At 46.0% G+C, this 25,087-nt stretch overlaps 1 protein-coding gene across 4 annotated transcripts in view; it reads left to right on the top strand.

Annotated features, from left to right (window-relative positions):
* The first annotated feature begins 1,344 nt into the window (after positions 1–1,344).
* Positions 1,345–25,087, top strand: part of KLF5 (KLF transcription factor 5) — a 187,366-nt gene continuing 163,623 nt past the window's right edge. Inside the window, exons 1-3 of one of the 4 annotated variants that reach the window (XM_082221428.1) lie at positions 1,345–1,608; positions 5,370–6,237; positions 7,950–8,033. In XM_082221428.1, coding sequence (XP_082077554.1) covers positions 1,426–1,608; positions 5,370–6,237; positions 7,950–8,033 — 1,135 coding nt within the window. In that variant the 5' untranslated portion in view covers positions 1,345–1,425. Of the gene's footprint in view, positions 1,609–3,257; positions 3,381–3,453; positions 3,478–5,369; positions 6,238–7,949; positions 8,034–25,087 lie in introns of those variants that run through there. The other 3 variants (XM_082221427.1, XM_082221429.1, XM_082221430.1) reach the window with 3 other exon arrangements.

The following is a 25,087-nucleotide window of genomic DNA, read 5'->3' as shown; positions in this document are numbered from 1 at the left end:
CCGTGTGTCAGTAGTGGTATAGTCCTGCTGGCCACATGACCCAGAAAAGCTGTCTGTGGACAAACGCTGGCTCTCTCAGCCTGAAAGCGAGATGAACCCCATAGTTGCCCTTGACTGGACTTAACTGTCCAGGGGTCCTTTACCTTTTAATACAGCGGTTTTCAAAGGGCGTGGTGTGCCACACTGGTGTGGCAGGAGTGGTGGGCTGAAACATGGACAATCAATGAAACATTTAAACACTTTAGTGTAGTGTGATTTTATTTTTTAAAAACTTGCAGAATACGGATAGACATCTTTTCAAAATGAAGCAAGAGCAGCAAGTGATACTGAGGGCAATCCTAGTTGTATTTCTTATCAATATAATGTATTTCGGTGTGGTGCCAGCAAATTTTTATTCTGAAAGTGTGGCCGGGAGAAAAAAGTCTGAGAGCCACTGCGCTAATAGCATCCTTCCTTATTAATCCTATCCCATGGCTGAATGTTCTGCTTAATGCACGAGGCTGCAGAAACAGGGGAAACACAAAAGTCACAATAGTGCTGCCCCCACTGAGCCTCTACGCAAGCCGACACTTGGCCTTCCAGCAACCATTCAAAAATATGAGTTATTCCACACTGAAAGCAAACATCACACTATTTAACCCTAGTTTAGGAACTTTCCATTAAACGCATGTGCTTTTTGCCCCATCCGGGTCGGGCTCCTGTTGCCGGGGGTTACATTCGGTGGCGAGAGAGACCCGAGGGGCAACCCACTCCGGCTTAAGCCCTTTGTGGATCGCCACGGGCCGGTTCCCGTTCCATATCCGAGGGGGGCTGGCGTCGCCAAGAGCGCGCACTGCCCCCGTGGCGACGCTCACTGCTTGTTTGCTGCCTGCGCTCAATTCCAGAATTGAGCGCTGCTATTTTCGAAAAAGAAGAGCTCGGATTTGGCCTTTCATCGCGTTCCCCTTTCCGCGCAGGGGCCATTGCGCTCCGGAGTCGGGAAAGAGAATCGGTGGAAGGAGTGGAGCAGTTTGCAGCAGCGCTTGGGGAAAACAGAGGCGGCGGGGGAGAGAAAGCGACTTGGGGGGGGGTTAAGAAAGTGGGTGGGGGTGCTTTGGGGAAGCGCCCCGAGAAACGTGCCCCCCGCTCGACGGCTGGCTTCGCTCTCCTCCCGCCGTGCGCCTTGCAGGCCTGCCGAGCAGGGGCGGGGCGCGCAGCCCGGGCCCGTGGGCGTTCCCGCCCGGCAGAGCCGGCCCCTCGTCGGGGCGGAGGCGGTGAAATAGAGGCGGGAGGGCGGGCCCAGGGACGGGGCTGGCCCGGCGGCGCGACCTCAGCCAGGTAGAGCGAGCTTGGGAGCCTCCTGCGCGCTGCTGTCGGGCGGGCGTGAGCGAGGCGAGGCTCCATTCCGTGCGTCCTGCCGCTTTCGCGCCGAGGCGCGCCTTCCGCATGGCTACGCGGGTGCTGAGCATGAGCGCCCGCCTGGGGCCCGAGGAGCCCGTCTTCGCGCAGCTCAAGCCCGTGCTGGGCGGCCGGGAAGCCGCGCAGTTCCCGGGGCAGGGTCCCGAGGAGATCAAGCAGCAGCAAGCGGGCGCAGCAGCCGCCAGGATCCCCAGCGAGGAGATGGCGCAGGTAAGCGCAGGGCGCGCCTCTCGCGCTCCGTTGCGAATCCGGAGTGGAGCCTCGGGCATCTTTTCCCACCGGCATCCAAATATAGATGGTTTTGCCTCGGAAGACGGGCAGAGGGCACCTCGTGGCGACGCCTTGCTCGGATCGTGGGCTTTCTCGAGCCCCGGCTCGGAGCGCGCTGGCTCGCTTTGGGTGTGTTTGGGGCAGGGAGCCAACTCGGGCTCTCCGAGGTGCGGCTGCCGCTCGCCTGGCCTCGCCTTTGCCCCGTCCTAGGTGGACACGGTTCCTTTTTATGGCTTTCTTAGGGGCTCTTTGCGTTTAAGGGCGAAACCTCGGGCAGCGCGTAGTTCCCCAGAACTCCGCTTGTTAACGACCCGCGATTATTGAACGCGCGTTTCCTCGGTGTGGACGGCGGGGCTTTTCACGCCGCTGCAGTCGAAGGCGCGGCGTAAGACACGCATCTCGCTCTTACGTGTGTATAGGGGAGGAAGTTGCGAGGAGCCACTTATTCCGGAGCCTTTTCTGCAGCGTCGGTGACGGGCCGCTGCTTCTCTGGGCGGTGCCGGGGAAAGTCAGGCGGCAACTTCGCCAAGCCTAGACGGCGGCGGCTTTGGCAGTTCTTTAGGAACTCGCGGACTTCACAGTTTCCCCATGCCATTCCTCCCTGGAGCAGATGTGTTGACCCATCTCCACCAAACAGAGCCAGCTTCCCTTCGAGGAGGACGCCCCGTCCCTTTTCCAGGCCAGGGCACCCGCTTCCTTCCCTGGGGATCCGGGTTGCCGCCCCGCCTAGCGAGCCAGTCGGTGCCAGGCTCCACGTTTCGCCCTGAGAGGGAGTGGGAGTTGCGCAGCACCCACGCACCCACCCACCCCCTGGCAGCAGAGAGCCCTGGGGCTGAGCCAGTGCCCAGGCAGCAAGTGGGTGAAGGGGTGGGCGGAGGGGGGGGGGAGAGAGAGAAACTGGCCCGGGCAGTTGTGTTGAAAGCTACAGCTGCCACCTTAGCGCACTTGCTCAGCAGCCGAATTAGAGTCGCTGCCTGTCCCTCTCGCCCACGCACGGTCATTTTAGATGGGGCGAGAGGGAGAAAGGGCAGCGGGGGCGAGGGGGGGGGGAGAAAAGAGAGAAGGAAGAGAGAAGTTCTGGGACTTTTTCCTCGTCCAGAAAACCGGCTGGAAACGGATCCACATGCAAACAGCTGGACGAGCTAAAACGGGAAAGCACAAACCGCTGGCATTTTTTTTTTTTTTGGTAGGAACGCAACCGGTTTTAATTTGCAACTATTTCTAGCCCTGGGTTGTTCTTATTTGAGCGTTTTCTCCTACGTTTTTATCCTTTTGCAAGCTTTCTTTAAAAAAGAAAAAAAGCCCAAATGTCAGTGGATATAATGAGTGGAAAAAGCCTCAAGTGGGTCTAAACAAAGCAATGTTTCTTCTCTCTCTCTCTCTCTCTCTCTCTCTCTTTTTCTTTCCCTCCCCCCAATCTCCAGCCCAAGTGTGTGCTGGAATATTGGTTTTAATTGATTTGCACAAGGATCTTATTTATTAGAATGTCGCAATCCCCGAAAGGTGGGTGGGAGGAGCGATGGAGGAAAGTACCTCGCAATGAAGGCAGCCTGGTTTCAGCGATACTCCCTCTTCCCCCCCCCCCCCAAGAATAGTGTTTCTGTCATCAAAGCAAGCTCGGTTGGGGTTGTAAACAAGAGCTGGAAAAAGTCGCCTGGCGTGTTGGTGCAGATCTCCATCGCAGACAAGGGGGCTGCTGTTTCTCCTTTCTGGTGAGGGCTTTTTGGTGGTGACTGTGGCTTCAGAGAGGCTCTGAAAATAAACTTGTTTGCCCAATGTTCCTCTGGTCAGCAGACCCTCACTTTGGAGGTATGGAAGTGCTCTGGCATGAATGGACTCCTTACAGAGCAAGGGAGAATGCAGCCATTGCTCACTGGAGGGTACATGATAAATGTTTTACTGGTGACTCTGCTTGTAATGTATCGGGCTGCGTCCACCCACGGATCCCCTCACACCGCTAAACTAGGCAAAAGATTCCCTTTCTCTTTCCCTTGCACGCTCCCTCCCTGCTGGTAATTAAAGATCTCCTCAAGGACAGAGATGTTTGCCGATGGATATGGTTTTATAGGTTGACTCAGGTTGGGAAACCTTTGCTCTCCAGTCAGGCTGGGTGGCAAATGCGTATGCAGGAAGGGGCTCTGTAACAAACCTGGGTCTTTAGGGACCTGTAAATGGCATGCGTTTTGCATTTGAATCTTGCGATCAGGTAGCTAGCTCAGGTTTTAAGGTCCCTTGCCCTGTGTGTCCTGTTTTGAAGCCAGGCAGGGTTCATTGAAAAATAGGGACTTGGATTTAGGTTAAGTGCCTGCTTTTCACTGAGGTGGTATAACACAGTCCCTGGGCTGTAGTATTTCAGACTGCAGATGGGGCCTCATTTGCTCGAATAGCGCTCCCCCAATACAAACCCTTCCCTTGAACATAGAAGCCTTGCAAACTGGAGAATTTGGGTGCCAGCAAATTGGGGGAAGTGTTCTGATCTCGTGAGCTGCGCCCCTGCAATATGAAGTGGTACAGCCACCCACCCACAACTTTCCTAGATTGTGGCTGTTACACGGAAATAGCTTTGTTCATTCTGGGATCAGAGGCAAGTCTTTATATTTGTTCTTCTGGGATTGGTTTTCCAAACCATGAGGTTGAAGGCTCCTAATTAACTTGTTCCAGCGCATTTGCACACACTGCCGTTCTCATCCTGCAGGTGTGGCAGGGAATCAAAATGGAAAGTGAAGCTGCTCCTAACCAGCCACCTCATAAGGGCCCAGGGAAAAAAGTTTTACACGGATGCAGTCAGGTCTATGTTTTTCACATCTGCTGCAGTCTCTTGATTCCCTCCATAAAAATTGCACCTTTGAATTTCTTCAAACTCTGAGTATCTTAAGAGGCTAATTTTTAATTATCCAAACTGAGTACAGGATTTGCGTGTAGGAAAGCACGTATTAAAACTGCGCCACCCAACTTTTAATTGCAGTCCTGATAATAAGAGATAGTTGATAAAATCTAAACGCTTTTTAGTGGAATTGCCTTATTGTAGTCAGGAAGTCCTGAAGAGTGAGAACAGCATTTTATTAAATGTTGTAATTTGAAATTCTGGTGTCAAAGCTTTTACCTGTTGGCATTTTCCCCCCACCTAAAGGAACTCTCCTATGAAATCCAACCTGCTATTTCTACTCTTCTTCTCTTTAAGTAGTTACTGTGAAAAATACAACTGACACAATCCAGCCAAAGTTCCAATCCCCACTAATTTCAGAGAGAGAGAGTTGGGCTCATCCTTAAATTGCTTCTGTTTTTTTCCAATAGGACATAAGAACTTGATTTTGTCTGGATTGTGTGCTGGGATTCTGAATGGCAACATTTCACTTTTTAATGGATAAATGCTTTTTGTTGGTTTGTTTTGGGGAATGGCCCTGTTAGGTTTTCAGTACCAGGACTTGTACAGAATTGTAAAGTTGGAAGGGACCCTGAGGAACATTCTAATCCGACTGCCTTCAGTGCAGGAATATGCAACTGTCCCATACGGGGATCAGTCCTGCAACCTTGGCCTTGTCAGAACCGCGCTCTAACCAGCTGAGCTATCCAGACTTAAAACCTGTAATATACGAAAGGAGAATAGATGAAAGTGCCATTGGTCCGCTTATCTCTTTTTAGGAGCATTCCCTTGTACAGTATAGTATAGCTAATTTTTTTATCTTCTTGTTATTCTTCAGGCCCGATGCGAAATGGAGAAATATCTGACACCTCAGCTCCCTCCTGCCCCCGTTCTCCCTGAGCATAAAAAGTACCGCCGAGAGAGTGCCTCCGTGGTTGACCAGTTCTTCACCAACAGTGAAGGGGTGCCTTACAGCGTCAACATGAACATCTACCTTCCTGATATCACACAGCTGAGAACGGGCTTGTACAAATCGCAGAGGCCACCGGTCACCCACATCAAGACGGAGCCCGTGACAGCCTTCAGCCACCAGAGCGAAACTGTTGCTCCCGTCCCCAACCCCACCCAGGCGCTCCCCGAGTTCACAAGCATCTTCAGCCCCCACCAGACACCCGACGTGAACAACCTCTTCATCAAGCAAGAGCTTCCCACTCCAGATATCCACGTCTCTGTGCCCCAACAAGGTCAGCTCTATCAGCTCCTGAGCTCTCCCGATTTAGACATGCCCAACCCGACTACGCAAGCGGCGGTGATGGACTCCTTCAGTAATGTCTCCATGTCCTCTGCCATGGCGGGCCTTAACACCCTGTCCTCCGCTATGCCGCAGACGACCATGAAGCAGTTTCACGCGATGCCCCCTTGCACGTACACCATGCCAAACCAGTTTCTCCAGCAACAAGCCACTTACTTCCCGCCTTCGCCCCCAAGCTCGGAGCCTGGCAGCCCAGACAGGCAAGCGGAAATGCTGCAGAATTTGACCCCTCCTCCGTCTTACGCTGCTACGATTGCCTCCAAGATGGCAATCCACAATCCCAGTGTGCCTGCAAACATCCCCATGAATTCGCCAGCCATCCCAGCGCCCAGGTACAACCGGAGGAGTAACCCAGACTTGGAGAAGAGGCGTATTCATTACTGTGATTATCCTGGTAAGCTGGGAAGGGTGGGGGGGTGGAAAAACCACCAGAAGGCTCTCCCTTGACTTCACCGTGCGTTAAATATGAACCATTGTCGGCATGGATCAGAGCAAAAATTAAAAACCGAGCACCTTTCTAGAAACACTTGCCATTGTTCCTTTTGCCCTGTATGGAAACGATAGATGAACAAACATGGTAGACTACCCAAAAAAAGACCAAACCTTTTACAAAAGAGTGGGCCATGGTGGGGAAATAGGTTTACTTGACTTGGACTTTATGCAAGTGGGGAACTGCATGTTTGCCGCCTTCCATCGTGGTGGGGAGGAGGGCAAGGTCTAGGCTGGAACTTCTCCCTGACATTTTTTCTATATGAGGGAGTTATTAGATATCACACCAGCACCTGAAGTGGTAACAACCCAGGAACAGTTCCGCCATGTTGGAAGTTCTACCAGCCACTGGGCCTTGGATGTAAACCTTGGGTCAGATTCTTGACTAATTTGAACTTGAAACAGTGCAGTCTTAACCATGACTTCTCAGAAGTAAGTCCTATTCAGTGGGGCTTAACTTCCAAGCACGTCGGCTTAGAACTTCAGTTCTAGCGCTGATATGGTAGCCCTCTAGACATTGTTGCACCAAAACTCCCACAATCACTTATAATTTTGGCCAGGCTGCCTGGGGCTGATGGAGGGCTGAAGTCAGCAGCAGCTGGGCATACAGCTCACCGGTAGTTGGTGACTGCTGTCTGCTGCTGACTCCTTCCTTTTGCTTTCAGCAGTAAGTCCTGTGCGTACACGCATGTCTCCTTAAGGAACGTTTTCATTGGGATCATGTCCCGTTCCACTCCTAGTAGCTGGCATGACATGCCGTGGTGTGGTGGCACATGAGATGTGGCACTTAACATTGGCTCTGCTTTCTTTACATTGTAGTGGTTTGAGGGAGAGCTAGGCTGTACCTGAGAGTTTTAGATACCTTCTGGGACTAGGGCGGTCCCTTAAATTGCTTTGGTTTTTCTCGCTTGCTGTAGAGAATCCACACACCTGCAGAATTGTCTTCTGACATGGTAACAACACTTGTGCTGAACTGGTGTGCAAGACACTATAGATCAGTGTCTCCCAAACTTGGGCCTTCAGCTTTTTTTTGGACTAGAACTCCTATCAACCCTAGCTAGCAGGACCCAGTGGTCAGGGTTGATAGGCATTGTAGTCCAAAAACAGCTGGAGACCCAACTTTGGGAAACACTGCTCTAGAGCTTGATCCTCTTGTACAGCCGGCCACGTAGCACACACTTGTGTAATTCCTTGCTAGTATAGTTCCTAATATAATAATACGCTATATGTTACTGCTAAGAGTCTTATTTACACACTGAAAGGTATAGTTTATCAACTCGTCGCATATAAGTGAAAGATTAGATGTTGAAAATGGCAGTGAGATTTTGGCGAAATAACAATGCTGTCTGATTAATGGACATGTTTAGGAATATATAGATATTGGAGTTGACATTCTGGGTGTGTCCGATTGCGCTATTTGTGGGTTTACTGCTATAAACCAGCGTTGGGATCTGCCCTTTTGCTGTTAGCATATTCCACTAACAGCATATTTGCTATGTGACATATGGCAGGTTTGAGTAACCTTCTTAATATATAGTTAGATCAGCATGTTGGTGATGGTGCTGAATGTTAAATGTTTCTAGATGAGCCTTACGTCTCTTCTGTTTTCTGTCTTAGGTTGCACTAAAGTCTATACGAAGTCTTCCCACTTAAAAGCGCACCTGCGAACTCATACTGGTATGTGTTTACTGTGTTTTAAATGTCCTCTAAATATAAATTGCCCTTCTTTCTTTCTCTGCTTTGCTGAAAGGTTTCATTTGGTTTGCTTCAAGCTGAGAGAGTTATAAATCAGCCAAACAGAGTAGTTAATAAAATGAAAACGGACACTTGTTGAACTTCTTAAAATAAGAGGTTTAATTTGGGCAGTGAATAAATACCCTCTTTGAAGCTCTATCATTCCATCCTGCCCCCACTCCTTAAACATTTTCCGACAGAATTATGATGCAATTTGGTTGGAGGGTTCTCCCTACATTGTGTGTGCGTTTCAGTTTCGTGGACATAAAATGTTGTTTTTCAATCTCGGCTTAACTATATTAAGGCTGCAGTCCTGTAACACTTACCTGGAATTAAAAACCGGATCGCGTTATAAAACACTGAAATCTTCGTACTATTTCAGTTTGTAAAAACAAAACAAAAACCCAAACTACACAGTTGTTTTCTTCCAAGTGGTCCCCAAATGACTGTTATAACCTACCTGAAAGTAATGGGACACTCATCCTCTTAAGACAACTAGTTCTATTTAAATAAGAAGTGTTCTGTGTTTTTTTGAAAAAGAGAGAATACATTGTGTGTTTATTAAACTGAACAAGTTGGTTCTGATGTATATTATTCAAGGCACAGTTAGCTCACTTTTGTGCTTAGCACAGAAGCTTTCATCTTGTTGCTTACTAGATTATTATTATTATTATTTTGCTATCTTGACTTTTCGGAGTTCTTCCAAGCTGTAGAGTTTCTTGAGCAGATGACTGTTTAGCTTTCTTGGGTCCTGCTGGTTGAACTCATAACAATAGCAAAATGCCTTATGCAAATATTTTTAAGTGGTGCATTTGCTGTAGGTTTGTAGCTGGGTCGGTTGTGGAGCCACAGGCCTTGGAATTCAAAAGGTAGCGGGTTCAACCCTAGAGAAGTCCTGTTAGGGCTAGGGGAAATTCCCATCTGAAACCCTGAGGAGCAGCTGTCATTCAGTGTAGACAGTAATGAAAGAGATGCACTAACAGTTTGGCATGATATAAAACAGTGTGAGAGTTCTGATGTTTTCCTGTGTAAAAGTAGATGCACAGCACTTAAAATGAAATGTTTTTTAAAGCAGCCTGGGTGTAGAATAAATGCTATAGTGTTTCCTGAGCATGCATTTGGAATATGCGGAGTAAACTAAAATTCTACATATAGATGCATCAAAGTACTTGTGAGTTTTCAAAAGAACATTGCTGTTCGGGTTTTTTTGTGTGTGGCTAGCTCATGTGCATTGAGATTGTGGTTCAAATGGCCCCTTCATACTTCTAAAATTCAAAAGTGTTTTTTTAAAAATAACCTAAAAAAACTGAAGAGAGATCTGAGGCTCATTTCGCCTGCAGAACAAGGGCATGGATTCAGCGTTTGCTCATTGTCAAAAGACTGAATTGCCTCCGGGCAAAAGTGTTACTATGGAAATGTGGTTTTGATAAACGAAGCTGTTATCTGTTAAAAGAACAGTTGGAAAACAAAACGAAAAACAAAAATGGAAAAGCAATTGTAAGGCAAGAATTCCCAAGCTGCCGGAGAGTATACCCACCCGAAGAGAGTGCCTGCTGTATCTCAGAACCACCGACCTGTTATTGCCTCCTTGCAAGCCACCCTTTGCTTGGAGTGGTCCATTTCTGCTGCGCTGAGTATCTCTGACCGACTCAGTCGCTCCCAATAGCAAGGCAGAACAGACTTGCCCTCCCGTGGGAGAAACACTCCTTGCATATCTCTGCATGAGTTTGGTTCCTTCCACTTGCAGGGCACACCCAAATGAGTGACTTCTGCAGAAATGTGGGAGCAGCTTCCTCTTGAGTAGGTACCTCCCACCCTTGGAAGCTGCCTCTTCCTAATCCAGACCACCTAGCTCCAGTGAGGACCAGCAGCTTCTGGGGTTTTCAGATGGGGGTCAGGGTGTGGGGGGAAATCCCTCACAGCCCCACCAGGAGATTTCCAGGGACTGAACCGGGCACATTCATGTGCAAAGCATATCTTCTGCCACTGAGCCTACAGACCTCCGCTGTAAAATGAAGTTTGGGAGGTACTGTTCTAAGGTTTGTGCCCATTGGAGAAGATGACAAATAGAAAGTTTACTTCTACAACAGAAAGTAGAAACCCCCGCCGTTTGTGTTTCTCTGTTTAAACCAGTTGCACGTTGTGTATGCCATGAATTCATAAACTCTTAGGCAGAATAGCCACCAGGGCTTTGCTAATCCAAGATTTAGCATCAGTTCTCGAAGGCTAAATTTAGCAGCCAGTAGCTTTCAAGTTATTTTAGCTTGAAAATTGTGTAAGCCACCCACCCTGAAACGTGTTGTTTGAAGGGCAGGATATAAATCTGTAAATAAATAAATGTGACATATGTCACTGCCGCAGCAGTACTTATGAAAAATAATTTATATCCCACTGTTCCTGCTGGAAGCAGTTGTGGAGCTGCGTGCATTAAAAACAGCAAAACCTCGATGAACAACAATAACAAAACTCAAGCAGCCAAAATTTCTAGGACGGCTTTAACTGCCCTCCTAAAAAAAATAATAGACAGACAGTAAAAGACTTAAAGCTAGGAATGTTAAAATATGTTGCTGTTTTTTTAAGTCTCTATTTGTGCATTCAATAATGTAAAATATCCTGCTGCACAGATGGAAGGAGACTTGATATTTAAAGTGTTCTATAGCTCACAACTACTTGGTAATTTAAAATCAGCACAGAAACAAGCGTGTTGTGCTCTAAAGATTAACACATTTATTATGGTTGGCATAAGTTTTTGTAGATTAGAGTCCTGTTCATCACAGGTCAATGACTCTAATAGAAAGAAGTCCACTCTGAATAAAATCTGGTCGTCTTAAGTACATTACATACTTATGCAAGTCAGTGTTGTACTTTGACATGGAGATAATATGTACTAACATTCTGGAGTTTATATATATATATATGGTGTGCTGTTCAATGATCTGCAACACCCCTTTCGTGGTAAGGTAGACATACTCAACTTGAAATGTATTGTTTTTTGAAGGCTTTTAATGGAAGCACATAAAAGGTGACCGATCTATTTCCACAAGGCTGCCGATGTTTATGTCTGGTCGATGTGACGTGCTGAGTATCCTGAAAGGAGTTTTCCCAGAAGATTATGGGAGCCCTTTGACAAAAAAACAAAAACCCCAAAACAAAACCCATATTAAATTATGAAGCTTAATTTAGCTGTTTTCCTTTAATTCTTTGTACTCATTTGGCTTAGGAACACCCCTCCCCCCCAAAAAAAGCTATTTATAAAAACACCGTAGCATGAAAGCTTTAATAAATGTAGGTCATGAAATGCATGTTATTAAAGTTTTGTGTGATACTCTTTCCAATCCCCTTAGGGGTTTAACAGACCTGTTTATCTGGCTGAACTTGTTCTGTAGTATCTATGGAGGACCACTGCTTGTTCTCTCTCTCTCTCTTCCTAACAATCCATTTTAAACTGACTCTCATCCACCCCTCTCTGTGATCTGTCACTTTAAAATACAAAAAGCCTGCAGCAGCAATCTTGCTTTTTTAGAAGTCAAAACAGAGCGTATGCTTTCTTCCTTTGTATTTGGAAACCCCGTGCCTTTTCATAGTATTTATTTAGCAACCTGTCTCCACCTGAACGGCTTTCATGAGGTTTAATGGCATTCTTTTCAGAGCAAACTTAAAGGCAGCAGCGGCTGGTGAGAGAGGTGCTCAGCTCAGAGAGGAGCAAGCTTGTAGGATTTGTAAAATGCAAGAAATAAAACAAATGGGCAAGGGACCAAAAAAATAAAGAAATACACAGCTTATGTGGGAGTGGTAGGAACAGGCTCTGAGACGCAATGGTTGGGCAAATAAGGGTCTAGCGCTGCTAACCTTTCCATTTCTGTCGCCGTGCCTTTTAAACAGGCTTCATTTGTAGAGATTCGCGGGTGGGTTTTATCTCCATGCCCCCACACACGCAGGTGTTAAAGGCGCTAGAACAGGCCAGCCCTTTTATCCTGGTCAGTTGGCAACGCTCATAAAGATTTCAGCAGCGATGCGACTTAACTTCTTTTTTAAAAAAATGGTTTGCTGTAATTTATTTTCTCAGTCCTGAAGTAGTTAACTTGCTCAAAGGTTTGTGGGATCGACAGTTATGGAGAAGGTTTTAAAGTGAGGCAGGGTGCCTATAGTGTTGGCTTTGAATCAGCGATACCTGGGTCCGTGTCTCTTCTGAACGATGTCCTTCACTGGGCTACCTTGGCCCAGTCCCCGTTTCTGGGGCTTAAGGCTGTTGCCCTGTGTATACTGTTTCCCTCCATCCCCATAAACACAACAGGACTTATTTCAAAGTAGCCAAAGTAACTGAAAAGGGTAACTGCATGTGGGATGCCCTAAGGAGGCCTGGTGAAAGCAAGCCCTGCTTTTCTCGTGCTGTAGAAATCTGGGGGTTTAAATCACCAAAACTCAAAACCTCAACCTGCCTTGATTCCTGAAAGTGAGCGAGAGGCCAGAGGAATTTGGAGAACACAGTCGTACCTTGGAAGTCAAACGGAAGTCGACTTCCAAAACGTTCAGAAACCAAAGCACAGCTTCTGATTGGCTGAAGGAAGCTCCTGCAGCCAATCGGAAGCAGCAGAAGCCCCGTCGGGCATTTGACTTCCAAAAATACTTCACAAACGGGAACAGTCACTTCTGGGTTTGCGGCGTTCAGGAGCCAAAATGTTTGAGAACTAAGCTGTTCAAAAACCAAGGTACGACTATGGGATCCAGAGCCTCATTCAACCACTGGATTGCTGGACACACCTGAGCCCGGTCTCTCTAATGCTAATGCCGAGATACTACTGGGGATATCTAAATCTAAATGTGGTCCTCGCTTTCTAGAGCAGGAATGGGCAACTGTGGCCTTTTCCAATTGGAGTTGGAATAAAACGATCTTACGTGAGGCCATAGGTTCTCATCCCAGCTTCAGAGGGAAATTGGTGCTAAAGTACTTTCTCCAAAGCCACAGGACAAGGCTTTCTTTCTCCATTGGCTGTGGGCAATAACTTTAGTTTCATAACTGACGTTACGCAACCCTCACGCTCGTGGACAGAAGGATTATAGGCTGCTGTGCCGTAAACCCTCAACTGGTGCTATTGGCAGGGTGACCGACCTGAACTTGCTTGCCAGAAGTCAATAAAAGGATTCAAATTGTGTTTTGGTTTTCAAAAATAAATAGTTAACTTTTCTGCCGTAGCATTTGCGCATGAGAGATTTCATACAAATGCAACTGCAGCTTTCTAAATAAGTCAAGGCGACTCCCCCCCCCCCTAAATAGCCCTCCAGTGTTTTTGCAAGCATTCTGGTTAATTTCTGTAAAGAAGGTGTTATCGGTCAAGTTGCCTGGAGGTTTGTTTGTCTCTCTCCCCCTCTTGCTTGCTCTCCCAGGCCTGAACTTTGTCACCCACAAAGCCGAGTGGAGTCCCCAACCACATATTGTGGCCTGCCACCAATATCCCTTCCCTGTTCTTGGAGGTTTCAAATAGCAATAACAAAACAAGAAATTTAGCAAACCTCTCTAGCAAGGATGCAAGGCTTTTTCTTTTTTCTTTTGCTGGTGTAGCAGGAATCGTGCAGCCCTAAGTCATCCTGCAACACCCCTGTCCTCCCCAACCTCCCCTACCTGAGGGTGAGCTGTAGTGCACTCAGTGGGGTTTACTTCTGAGTAGACATGCATAGGATTGCACTGTGAACTCCTGTTTAACGGGGTCAGCAAGCCGCCATTTGCGTTCCTTAGCTCTCCCCTATCTGGTATGGAAGATGTTTTGGAGCAGCCTCTGGGTCTTTCTGTGTTGGGAGCTTCTGGGCAGACATGTTCGTTGATCACATGCTTGCCTTGCCATTAATAGTTCTGCACTTAATGCTAGAAACTATTTCATCTATCTATAGATATAGCTTGTATATGCTGCCGGGAAATGGAAGCCCCCTCAATGCTTCCAAGAGAAGTGGCACTTCTGTAACAAGATGCGTACAATCCCCGTTACCAAAGTTTTTAAGGCTTGGCCATCTAAAACTTCTGCCCCTGCCTCAACTCTGGTTTTTGATTTCTCTAGCCAGGCACTCTTAAAAACCTTAAAAGGAAACTGTTGTCTGAGAACCAGTGTAGACGGGAGAGACTATTCAGACAGCCTCTAGAATCCAACCTGTTTTTTAAGTTTATTTTTATCACACCGTTCCTCCAACCGGCTCAAGACAGAGGGTCTGCCTTTCCTCCATTTTATCCTCGTAGGAAGAAGGATGAAAGGAGAACAAGTGACTGGCTAGCCCAAGACTTAAGGCTGGTGGGCAACTAGAACGCTGATACGCCCCAATCCAAGTGAGAATCACTTCATATGTGTTTTGGAAGCTTATACCGTTACAAGTAGCTCTGTCGAACTAGGGTAAATATCACAGAGGTCTGTGTGTGTCATGGAGGAAGGCTTTGAATTCAGATATGACGGGTCTCTAGCCTGCTGCCTATTGCCCTATTTTGTGGCCAGTCCCAGCAGCCTCCTTCCTCCTGAGATTGTTTCTCTGCCCTGCAAGAAATGAGGCAGTCAAATGGCACAGTCATTGCACCTGCTTCTCTCATTGCTGGCTATTTTAACCGTATTTTACGATTTTTAGTGGTGCTCGTGTGGCACATCAGGGGAGGTTGTTGCCATTCTGGGCTCTCTCCTTTAAAGGGATGGGATGCAAGGAAAATAAACAAATTCAAGATTCCTGCTGTTACCAGGAAGTGAGTTGAGAACGGGCAAAAGGTGTTGAATCTGTCAATCTTTTGTAAAAACCATCTTTAGTGTGAATGTGCTGATGAGCCTAATTTCATGAACTGGGACAAGGAACCTTAAAACAAAGTATGAATTGCCTCTGCTTTTCACTTGTTGGCAGAAATGCAATTTATGTATAGGAGAGAGCCATACCTTCATTTTAGGTCCTAGTAATAACATACATGGGATGCGGGCGGCGCTGTGGGTTAAACCACAGAGCCTAGGACTTGCCGGTCAGAAGGTTGGGGGTTTGAATCCCCGTGACAGGGTGAGCTCCTGTTGCTCGGTCCCTGCTCCTGCCAACCTAGCAGTTCGAAAGCACGTCAAAGTGCAAGTAGATAAATAGGTACGGCTCTGGCGGGAAGGTAAACGACGTTTCCATGCGCTGCTCTGGTTCCCCAGAAGTGGCTTAGTCATGCTGGCCACATGACCCGGAAGCTGTACACTGGCTCCCTCGGCCAGTAAAGCGAGATGAGCGCCGCAGCCCCAGAGTCGGCCACGACTGGACCTAATGGTCAGGGGTCCCTTTACCTAATAACGTACATGTGGACTTCTTGATCGAACAGCTCCTTCCTTGAGGAACGAATATGCATTCCTGAACTGAGTAAGGCTACCTCTGATAACTAATGAATAGTATGCAGTACTAACAGGTCGAACACAAGATGTGTACTACAAAGTTATATCCCTTCACTGTGGATAAGTGTTTGCAGTGCAGTCTTGCTGTTAAAGATCTCTGCTAACTCACTGGTTCTTACCTGGAAGCCGGACCCCTCCCCTCTCAATTGGCAATTGGTTTGTGTACTTTGGGTGCGGGTAAGGACTTCTCTAGCCTTTTGTCTGTTGCCTCATAAAAAACAGGGTGAAAATGGAGTATAAGTTGAAATAACATCAGGGGAGCACAGGGTGCAACAGGCATGAACGCAAAGTAATTGGGCAACAATGGCAAATGCTTTGGCATCCATGTTTACGAGCTCTATAAACCCATTCCTTCCTTGGGAGAAAAATAACAGAGCAGACATGAGATAGACAGCGTACTTTGTCTTTTTTTAAGTGTTTCCTGTTGGTTGCAGGTTTTTGCTGTCCAAGATCAGGAGCAACTGAGCCAAATTTGCCCTCCCCAAAACTTTTGTATGATTCCTAGTGGTTGATCAAATTTTTAATCAAAGCATGGTAAATAAAAAATCCCAGCTGCAGGCATGGGTTGGTACAGCAGAGGTCAGCCTCTGGACCCCTAGAAGATAAAGTGGCTCTCAAGAATTCAGATGCTGACGAACCCCACGTCTGCTTCAGCTCTTCATTTTATGTCCAGTTATTGCCTTAGAAACCAGTGGGGTTTGGGGAGGGGGTAGGAGGCTTAGCGAACTGCTCATGTGTCTCATTTTTATTTGCCATCATGGATTTAACAGTGCCAGCACCAACGAGGCTTTTTTTAGTTCTGACCACCAACAAAATTTTGTTTTTAATTAAATGCCTAATGTCTGCTGAAAGCATGTCACTTGTTCTCTCAGAGGGATTAAGCTTCAGTTCCAGGATATTTGATGCCTGATAAGGAAGGCTGTTGCTAGCTGTAAACACGGTTAATTCTGAAAGCGCCTCACGAAAACAAATGGGGACTGAGTCAGAGGAATCGCCATTATTTGCTCAGACGCTCCTTAATTGCGACAAATTCTGAAGCTTTCTCTTGGGATCCTGTTGTTATCGGCTCTGCATTCTGAAGCAGATGTTGTTGGACTCCAACTTCTCCCAGTGGTTGTGGATGATGGGAGTTGTAGTCCAATAACCTGTAAAGCCAAAGGCCCACCCAGCCTCCTCATTTGTTCTAAAGCAAATGTTGTCAGCTGGTTGCTTGCTGATGTGCATCTCCGGGTGAGGAAAGATTTGAAATATTTAGGGCCATCAAATTATAAGTAGCAAAGAGCCTGAAATACTTTTATTAGGATCAGCCAAAATGTCAGCCGTTAGCAAGCTTCCAAGTTCTGCAGAATTCTTCATCAGGCTAGATTGCAAAGAAAATACACACAGGTCTCTTGTAAGAAAGCCGTCTTTTTATTAGAATCATAGAATCATAGAGTTGGAAGAGACCACAAGGGCCATCGAGTCCAACCCCCTGCCAAGCAGGAAATGGAATAGCATTATTTGGTAGGTGGCAGTTATCTAACACCCTGCCCCAAAGTTACCGTATTTTTCGTTCTATAAGACGCACCAGACCATAAGACACATCTAGTTTTTGGAGGAGGGAAACAAGAAAAAGAATATTCTGAATCCCAGAAGCCAGAACAGCAAGAGGGATCGCTGCGCAGCGAAAGCAGCGATCCCTCTTGCTGTTCTGGCTTCTGGGATAGCTGAGCAGCCTGCATTCGCTCCATAAGACGCACACACATTTCCCCTTACTTTTTAGGAGGGAAAAAGTGAGTCTTATACAGCAAAAAATACGGTAAGTCTCATCTACATATGATAGTAGATTCTTCCAGTTTTAAAAGTACTCTGTCCTAGACGGCTAAATACATTTAACATGATCGCTGATTGAAAGCACGTCTTGTGCTCAAACGGCTCTTGATTTGCCTAGATCGGAGGGGGATTTTTCGACTTGACTTTTTATTGCTTCGAACCGAGTGAGTGGTGGTCTCTGAATCTTAACTATATAAACACTGCCATTGAAAAGGGGATGGTGTTCAGCCTAAAAGTGCCATCTTTGAAGCGTGAAGTGTGAAAATGGCAGAGCACAGCTGAGCAGCTGTGGAACCCAAACCAAAGACGAGCAAACCTTCTCCCTGTATACAGAACATATAAATACACATGCCAGATGGTGTGGATTTATTACAGATCCTCTTTTTAAAATTTGACAAGTCTCTTTTGTGTGTTTGTATGCCTGGTGGGAAGAGACTTGCCTCTACTATACTGTTAGGCTGGGAAGAATTTCTGCCAGTTGGGATTCTCCAATAATCCCAGGCTTTTTCCAGGCAACTTTCGATACAAAAGGGACTTCAGAGTGGGACAGGCTTCTCGTTGGCTGCTGAGGACATGCCTGCATGCGTTCTTGAGATAACAGAAATAACCTGTGGGTGGGAATAGGGAACTGGTAAAACATCTCACCCGCTTGGTCCTCATTCAGTTCCTCTTCTGTAAAATGGAGATAATAATCGACTCCAAAAGGATGGACATGCAAAACCCAAATATCTGACTGAATGATGGAGAAGCAGGTATTTTATTCATGGGGATGGTTTGTCAAGCAGTTGTGCCAACGTTTGGGTTGGCCAGTGCATTTTAACAGCAGTTTCATCTGCAGATGGTAACAGATCATCGCGCGCCCCCTGCTTTCTGCAAATTGAGCTGCATTGAATGGCACAGGAGCAGGTCTTGCTGACATTTTCTGGTCATTTGGCCACTGTAGGATTGAGAATGAAAGAACGTCAGAGTTCCAGTTGTACTGGGCCCACCTGCACCGTAAGACCAAAGTGGTGTTTGCTAAAAGGCCTAACTGGGTTCTGGATGCTTATATCATTGGATAGAGACAGTGTCGTTTAAGTGTTAAGGCTTTATTTCTTTTTTGGGTGAAAATACTGTATGGTGTGCTCATTTTGAGACAGTTTAAATTTTGTCTGCCTGCTTATTGGGGCCTATAAAAACTAAGGGTCATCGTTGGTTAAAACAGATGGGGTTTTTTTTAGTTAAAAAAAAAGCTTTGGTTGCTAAAACTATACCTTGCTTTGGTTATATGGTGCAGCAACCTGGGATCACTCTGATGAAGATGACGTTGATACAATCCAAAATAACGTTCCCATGTGCACTACTTGTGAGTCCCAGAATGTGTACCTGATGCATTTCTTAGAACCAAAATAGCTCCCCCTCTCAAAAACATGTGTTCATATTTTCATGCTTCTGTATGGGAAGGGGGGGGACCTCCCAATATCGGAGCAACATTGAGGAAAACATTGATTGAAGACAATGCCCTCTATATCCTGTTTGCACCTGGAGATTGGTTTTTCTATACATTTTCAGAATTTTCTAGAAGGTGAGATGCTCTGTGAACCGCCCTGATTCTCAAAAGTTGGTAGTTGCAAACTTTATATGCACCAGCAGCAAGAAAGTTATGGCTTGCTTTTTGACCCAAAACAATGTTAATTGTCAAGTGCCCCCCCCCCCCAATTAAATGATTTGGGTTACTGTTAAGAATTTTAAAAGGTTTGTGTGTGTTGTGAGTGAACTGTAAATTGGGTGAAACGGGTGCTTCTGTTCCCATTCAGGGCTAACTTATTTCCCATAGGCTTCTGTTGTCTTAGTTGTCCAAGAACTGCAGTAAATGTTTCTGTTTGCCTCTATGGGTGTGGACAACCTTGATAAGAAGTGTGTGCAAGACTCCTTTCCCTTGCCTTGTATGCATTGTACTGACAACCTAAGTGTTCGTCAGGTTACTGTAAAAGATTTACCACACTTGTCTCTTGACCTTCCTGTTAAGAATTCAGTTTGGCTTTTGTGGGGCTATCCCACTTTACAGTTGCAATAACCCTACGAGGCGGATTGTGCCAAGAGATAATGGCATGCCCAAGGCCGCTTAGTGCATTTTGTGGCTGAGAGGGAATTTGAATGAACGCTCTTCCCGCTACACCACACTGCCTTTCTTTAAGTGGCAGAGTTCCTCTTGTGACACTTTTCGGTTTATGGCTTTCCATGGCTTCAGGAGTACACTTCAGCCAGGAGAAATGTCATTGGGAATGTCTTCCTCATGAGGATTACTACCGTAGCACAATAATAGGGAGAGTGGGATGGAAACAAGATCTGTAAACTTGTGAGAAAATGCGTCTTCCTGCATCCATTTTGTTACCTTAGAGCAGGCACCCCCAAACTCGGCCCTCCAGATGTTTTGGGACTACAATTCCCATCATCCCTGACCACTGGTCCTGTTAGCTAGGGATCATGGGAGTTGTAGTCCCAGAACATCTGGAGGACCAAGTTTGGGGATTTAGAGTAGCATCTTGTAGATAAACAGGAAGGCCTTTGCGACCTTTATGGTAGTTCAGGGGTGGGATGGGGAGCCCGTGGGCCTCCAGATGTTACTGGACTCCAGCTCCCATCAGCTCTGGCCAGCATGATGGGAGTCTAACAACATCTGGGGGAAGTTACAGGTCCCCCCCATCCCTGCAGTAGTTGATAATACATTGCACACACACAGACACAGGTAGGAGCCATAGCAATTTTTTTTCAGTAAGACTTGGATCTTGACTTCTTCTTAGACATTTTCTAACATGGGTGGGGTGGACTTGCTGTCCTCTAGCTGCTGGGCGTGCTGGCTAGGACAGATGGTGCTTGTAGGTCAACATCTTCCGGAGGGCCACAGTTTCCCCATACATTTATGTAATTGGATGGTGCCCCCATCACTGGTCAGGGGCTCTTCTTTGTGAAAGGAGAAAGGATGTCTTCTTGACATCTCTCCCAGCTGAATTCTAGATGGATGGAAGGAAAGAAGGGAGGGTTTCTGCTGTCCTGGGTCAGAGGCCTTTAAGCCGAGAGGCAATAGGGAACCTGTAGCTTTCAAGAAGTTGGGAGGCAACTTCTGCCAGCAGGTCAGTGGCTAGGGATGATGCAAGAACACCTAGCAGGCCAGTGGTTTTCCATCCTAGTATTCCTTAGAATACTCTGTGTGGTGGGGACATTCTTTGGCACACGAGTTGGAAAATCCCTTAGAATAATCCCTATCATTCTCAAGCATGACTGGGGCTTTCCAGGCAATTTCTTCTCTTCCCTCCTGTTGGATATATGAATAGAGAATGCTATTTTGGATTAACCTCATTTCGTGCCCACACTCTGCGCTAGACACAATGAACGTTGGTTATTTCAGAAGTGCTTGGAAAAACTAGGCCACGTTCAATGGGCTCACGGTCTAGTTTAGAAGGAAAACGAAAAGCTAACAACTTGACTACGAGAAGGCAAAATAAGGGCAGGAGGTGGCTGAAACAAATGAGTCAGTGGTGTAGTCCTCTAAATGTCTGCTCAGATGTATCCCACACGCCCAGGTATGTGGGTACAGGACAGCATCTTTGTGGTATGCGTATGAAGACACAAAATAGAGGAATAGAGAGAGGTAGAATGAGTGACAGGCAGCTAGAAAAACCCAGCAATGAAGGAAGAGAATAGAGAGAAGTCACGCAAGTGACTCAGTTATTCTAAGCCTCTTCCTCTCAGCAGAACACACACTTTATTCACAACTGCAGTGAGGTGAGTGTGGGGAGACAAGCTGGTCTCTATTAACAGAAGAAACTTCCCTTTTCTACCTGTTGCCCATGCAACTTATTTTATTGGTCCTGTTTGTACAACTCTGCTTTGTGTGTGTGCATGCGACATGTTTTGCTTTAGGATTCTTGAATCTCCCTTTCTCAATCCGCTAGAAAACAAAACTCCACCCTGTGGAATCTATTTTAAAGCACGATCCTTTTTTTAAAATTTAAAAAGAAAACACTGTACTCGCCGTGCCCTAGGAATAAGAGCGCTGAGTCCCGGTGCAGCAGTTGATTGGAGACTGAAGCAGAGTTGTTGCTCTACTGTCCCACCCAAAATGAAAAATGCGAGTTCAGTTCAGCAGAGGTAGACAGACCATCGAGTGCAGACAGGTGTTTCGAAAGATTACGCTCCACAATCTACCTTGATATGTAGCAGGTGTGGTGTAAAATAGAGGGAACAATACTTAACATTCAAATAGTGCTTCTCTAAAGCACTTCAAATGCATCTGTCACCCACACAAAGTCAGAACTATCCCTATGCTATAGAAGCTGAAAGGCGCAGAGGTTTGGCAAAGGCTAATCTATTCCCTCATGACAGAGATGAAATTGGAACTCATAACTTTCTGGCTAGATTTGAACCCAGAACTTTTGGGCTTCCAGTTCAACCTGTCTCAAAGATTAGGTTGCCATGGGAGTTTCTAGTACTGCATTAAGATGGGACTTTAAATCTGGTCCACCTGTCTTAAAAACTTTTTTGAACAAGGTTATTTACCCCCCCCCCCCTCTTTCAGCAGCAGTCTACAAGTTTTACAGCTGGATTTGCTTGGATTAATTCCCTGAGGGTGACCAGAAAAAAGACGTATTTTTAATTTATTGTATAAAATAGGGAACTTCAGAAGGTGTAAGCGGTACCTCCTGAAATTGCCTCTTCTATGCAACTATTAATAGTACAGGAGCCCTCTCCTGTCCCCCCCCCCCTATGTACAACATTACTTTGTGAATCCATTTCTGAAATTGCCAAAGCTTTATTCATCCTTTCTTTAGCTTTTGGAATAACGGGGGGTTTCCCGACACCTAGCTAGAACAATTTTAGATGGGAGTAAATAATTAAAGATCAGTAATCTAACTGAAAAGGGAAGGGAAAATTGTCAGCCCTACTTTTAAAAAGTTGATCTTGGGATCTGAATTAAGGAGACTTGACCAGATACTTCCCAAATGTGTTTTCTGTGCTCTTTAAGCTGGGCACCTCAATCACCCTTCTTTAATTTCTCAGAATTCTGCCTCTTCCGCCTGCTCCCCCACAATGCCGCTCTCTAAATCTAGATTAGAAGCACACCTTATTTCAAAAGTCAGCCCTCATAGTTGGGAGAAGAGAAGCTGAGATGGAACCTTTTCCTGGCCTCTGCATTCCTTTACCCCAGAAGTACCTGATATTTCCCCCACTTCCACTATCTGTCTTCCAATTTCCCATCTTTCGTTTGTGCCAAAAAATGCAAAGACCAAAACCACACAACAGACATTTCCTAGAAATGCAATCTTGGGACCAGAAGAACGCAGAAACACCTGACATTTCAGGTGGAAGCTGGAATTTCCCGTTGCAGAACTTGCTTCTCCTAATTTTGAATTCTAGCACCCATGACAACATCCATTGTTGATAAAACAACATCCTAGCAGAAATTGTGATATCATTTACAGGGCAAAAGCATGTAATGTATTTTTAGTCTATCTCAGCATGGTTCAGAAGCTGAAACTTAGCACTGGTAGTTCTACGGCACCAAGAAGATATTTTTGGTCTTTAGGGTTGGATACTGCAAGGAAATGGAAGATCTGGATGTGGGAGGCTGTAGTCTTCAGCATTCATCTTCAGGGTACATCAAAAGAAAGATGTGTGTTATTTGTAGCACCAGTAGTCCTTCAATAAGGAGAATGTAGATGGTTATTTTCTGAGTTTCCTTTTCTTATCTTGTACGGTGCGGTCTTGTTCTAAAGTGATTCCAAACCAAATGTTGGTGTTCAACCAACAGTTTAACATAAATGTATTCCACATGCTTTCCAAACTGTGTTTTTTGTATTCTTTAAAAAATAAAAGTAAATAAATCTACTTGCAAGACGGGATGCACATGAGCAATTTCAAGGGCTTAAAATACACTGGGTGATCAACTCGCGCCTAACAAAATATTTGAAATCTGTGAGATGATGCAAAAATCCAATTAAAGTTATGAAGAGAGCAAGAGAGGGGGAAAAACCCTCCTGTTTGAAACATAACTTAAAAGGAAAGCAGTTCTGTTTTCCCAGAAGTGATGTGTATAATATTTCTGGCTTGGGAAGAAAGGGCTGGAGTGTTGCCGCTTCGCCAGAACTTGGTACCAGTTTCCTCCATGCTGTTTTAGTTGAGCAGTGTTGACATTTTAACAAATTCTGTGGAAGCTGCTCTGAAGTGGAGGAGTTCTGCTGGTACTTTAGAGACTTTTTTCTTTCTTTTTTAATCCTTTTTACAGTGAAATAGCTGTTTTAATACAGAGACCATGTTCCAGCACGGTTCTATTTGATGACTGATGGCATTCTTGGGTTTCACAGCCTCTCGATGTTCATTCTAAATTTTCTGGAGAAGAATCAACTATTTTTCTGAAACTTTGCAGCTTCTGTATTTTGTGCAGTCATTAGGCTTGCATTACTGCGTAACCCATAAAAATAGTGAATAAAGGGTTCAGTGTCTCTCTGCTTTTTAAGCAAACAAATCTTGTTAACCTCGGATTCCTCTGCCCCTTATAGCTCAGCACAGCAAAGAAATGGAATAAGTTTTAAAATAACTTGAAGCAGTTTTTGTGCGGGGAACTTGGGTCAAATTTTTCTCTTGGCTAAATGGCCGAGAAGTATGTGCAGATATGTGAGTGATGTTCTTCTGCTCTTTCTCAAAAGCTCTTAGATGTTTCATTTCACCTACCTAAATAGTCACCTGATCTTTCATAGTGTTTTCCATCCTCCTTTTAGGAAAACGCTGTTACTTACATGAGTCAAGTAATGCATACTGTACCTACTCTTATCTGGCAATATGTATTGTATAAAGGTAAAGGTAAAGGTACCCCTGCCCGAGCGGGCCAGTCTTGACAGACTCTGGGGTTTGTGCGCCCATCTCACATCCATTGGCCGGGGGCCAGCGCTGTCCGGAGACACTTCCGGGTCACGTGGCCAGCGTGACAATGCTGCTCTGGCGAGCCAGAGCCGCACACGGAACGCCGTTTACCTTCCCGCTGGTAAGCGGTACCTATTTATCTACTTGCCCCCGGGGGTGCTTTCGAACTGCTAGGTGGGCAGGCGCTGGGACCGAGCAGCGGGAGCGCACCCCGCCGCGGGGATTCGAACCGCCGACCTTTCGATCGGCAAGCCCTAGGCGCTGAGGCTTTAGCCCACAGCGCCACCCGCGTCCCTATTGTATACGTGGCTTTAAACTGTATTACTGTTTGTTTTATATGTATAGCAGGCTTGTATGTAGATATTCTTTTATACATATAAACAAACAGTTGCTATGGGTCATCAGAATGCCATGGGATCTTGTTTCTGTGGTCACCATATAAGTGAGAATTCAGAAAAACTTAAGGCCCACCTTTCACTGAGCTGAAAAACCCATTGTCTGGGCTAGGGTGCCCTAGGACGGAATGTCCACCCCCCAACTCCTCCTAAAGATGGGAAAAGAATCCACTTAGATGACAAACCAGGCTTCCAGAAGGCTAAAACTCTTCTCTATAACATGTTGTTTCCCCATTAGAGGGAATTTCCTTGTATGAAGAAGCATTAAATTCTGCAAACCTGCCCCTGTTTTCTAAAGTGGAGCAGCCCAGTGAGAACTAGCCCTGGCTAGTTAAAAACAATACTCAGAGGTCCACAGTGCTTTCAAAGGTCTAGAATTTTGTAGTTCAGTGTTGTAGTCCCTCTTCTCCATCGCATGTTGGACGCCATTTTGCAGTTGACTCTGCTCACAAACACACTCCTGCTCTTTTCCCCACTTGGTGCAAAAGTAATTCTGCAATGGAGGTTTTAATTATTGGCACGGCATGCCAAC

This window comes from Podarcis vaucheri (assembly GCF_965113315.1).
Source record: "Podarcis vaucheri genome assembly, chromosome: 4".
In the NCBI taxonomy this organism is placed as follows: Eukaryota; Metazoa; Chordata; class Lepidosauria; order Squamata; family Lacertidae; genus Podarcis; species Podarcis vaucheri.
This window is presented reverse-complemented; position numbering and strand designations above follow the sequence as displayed.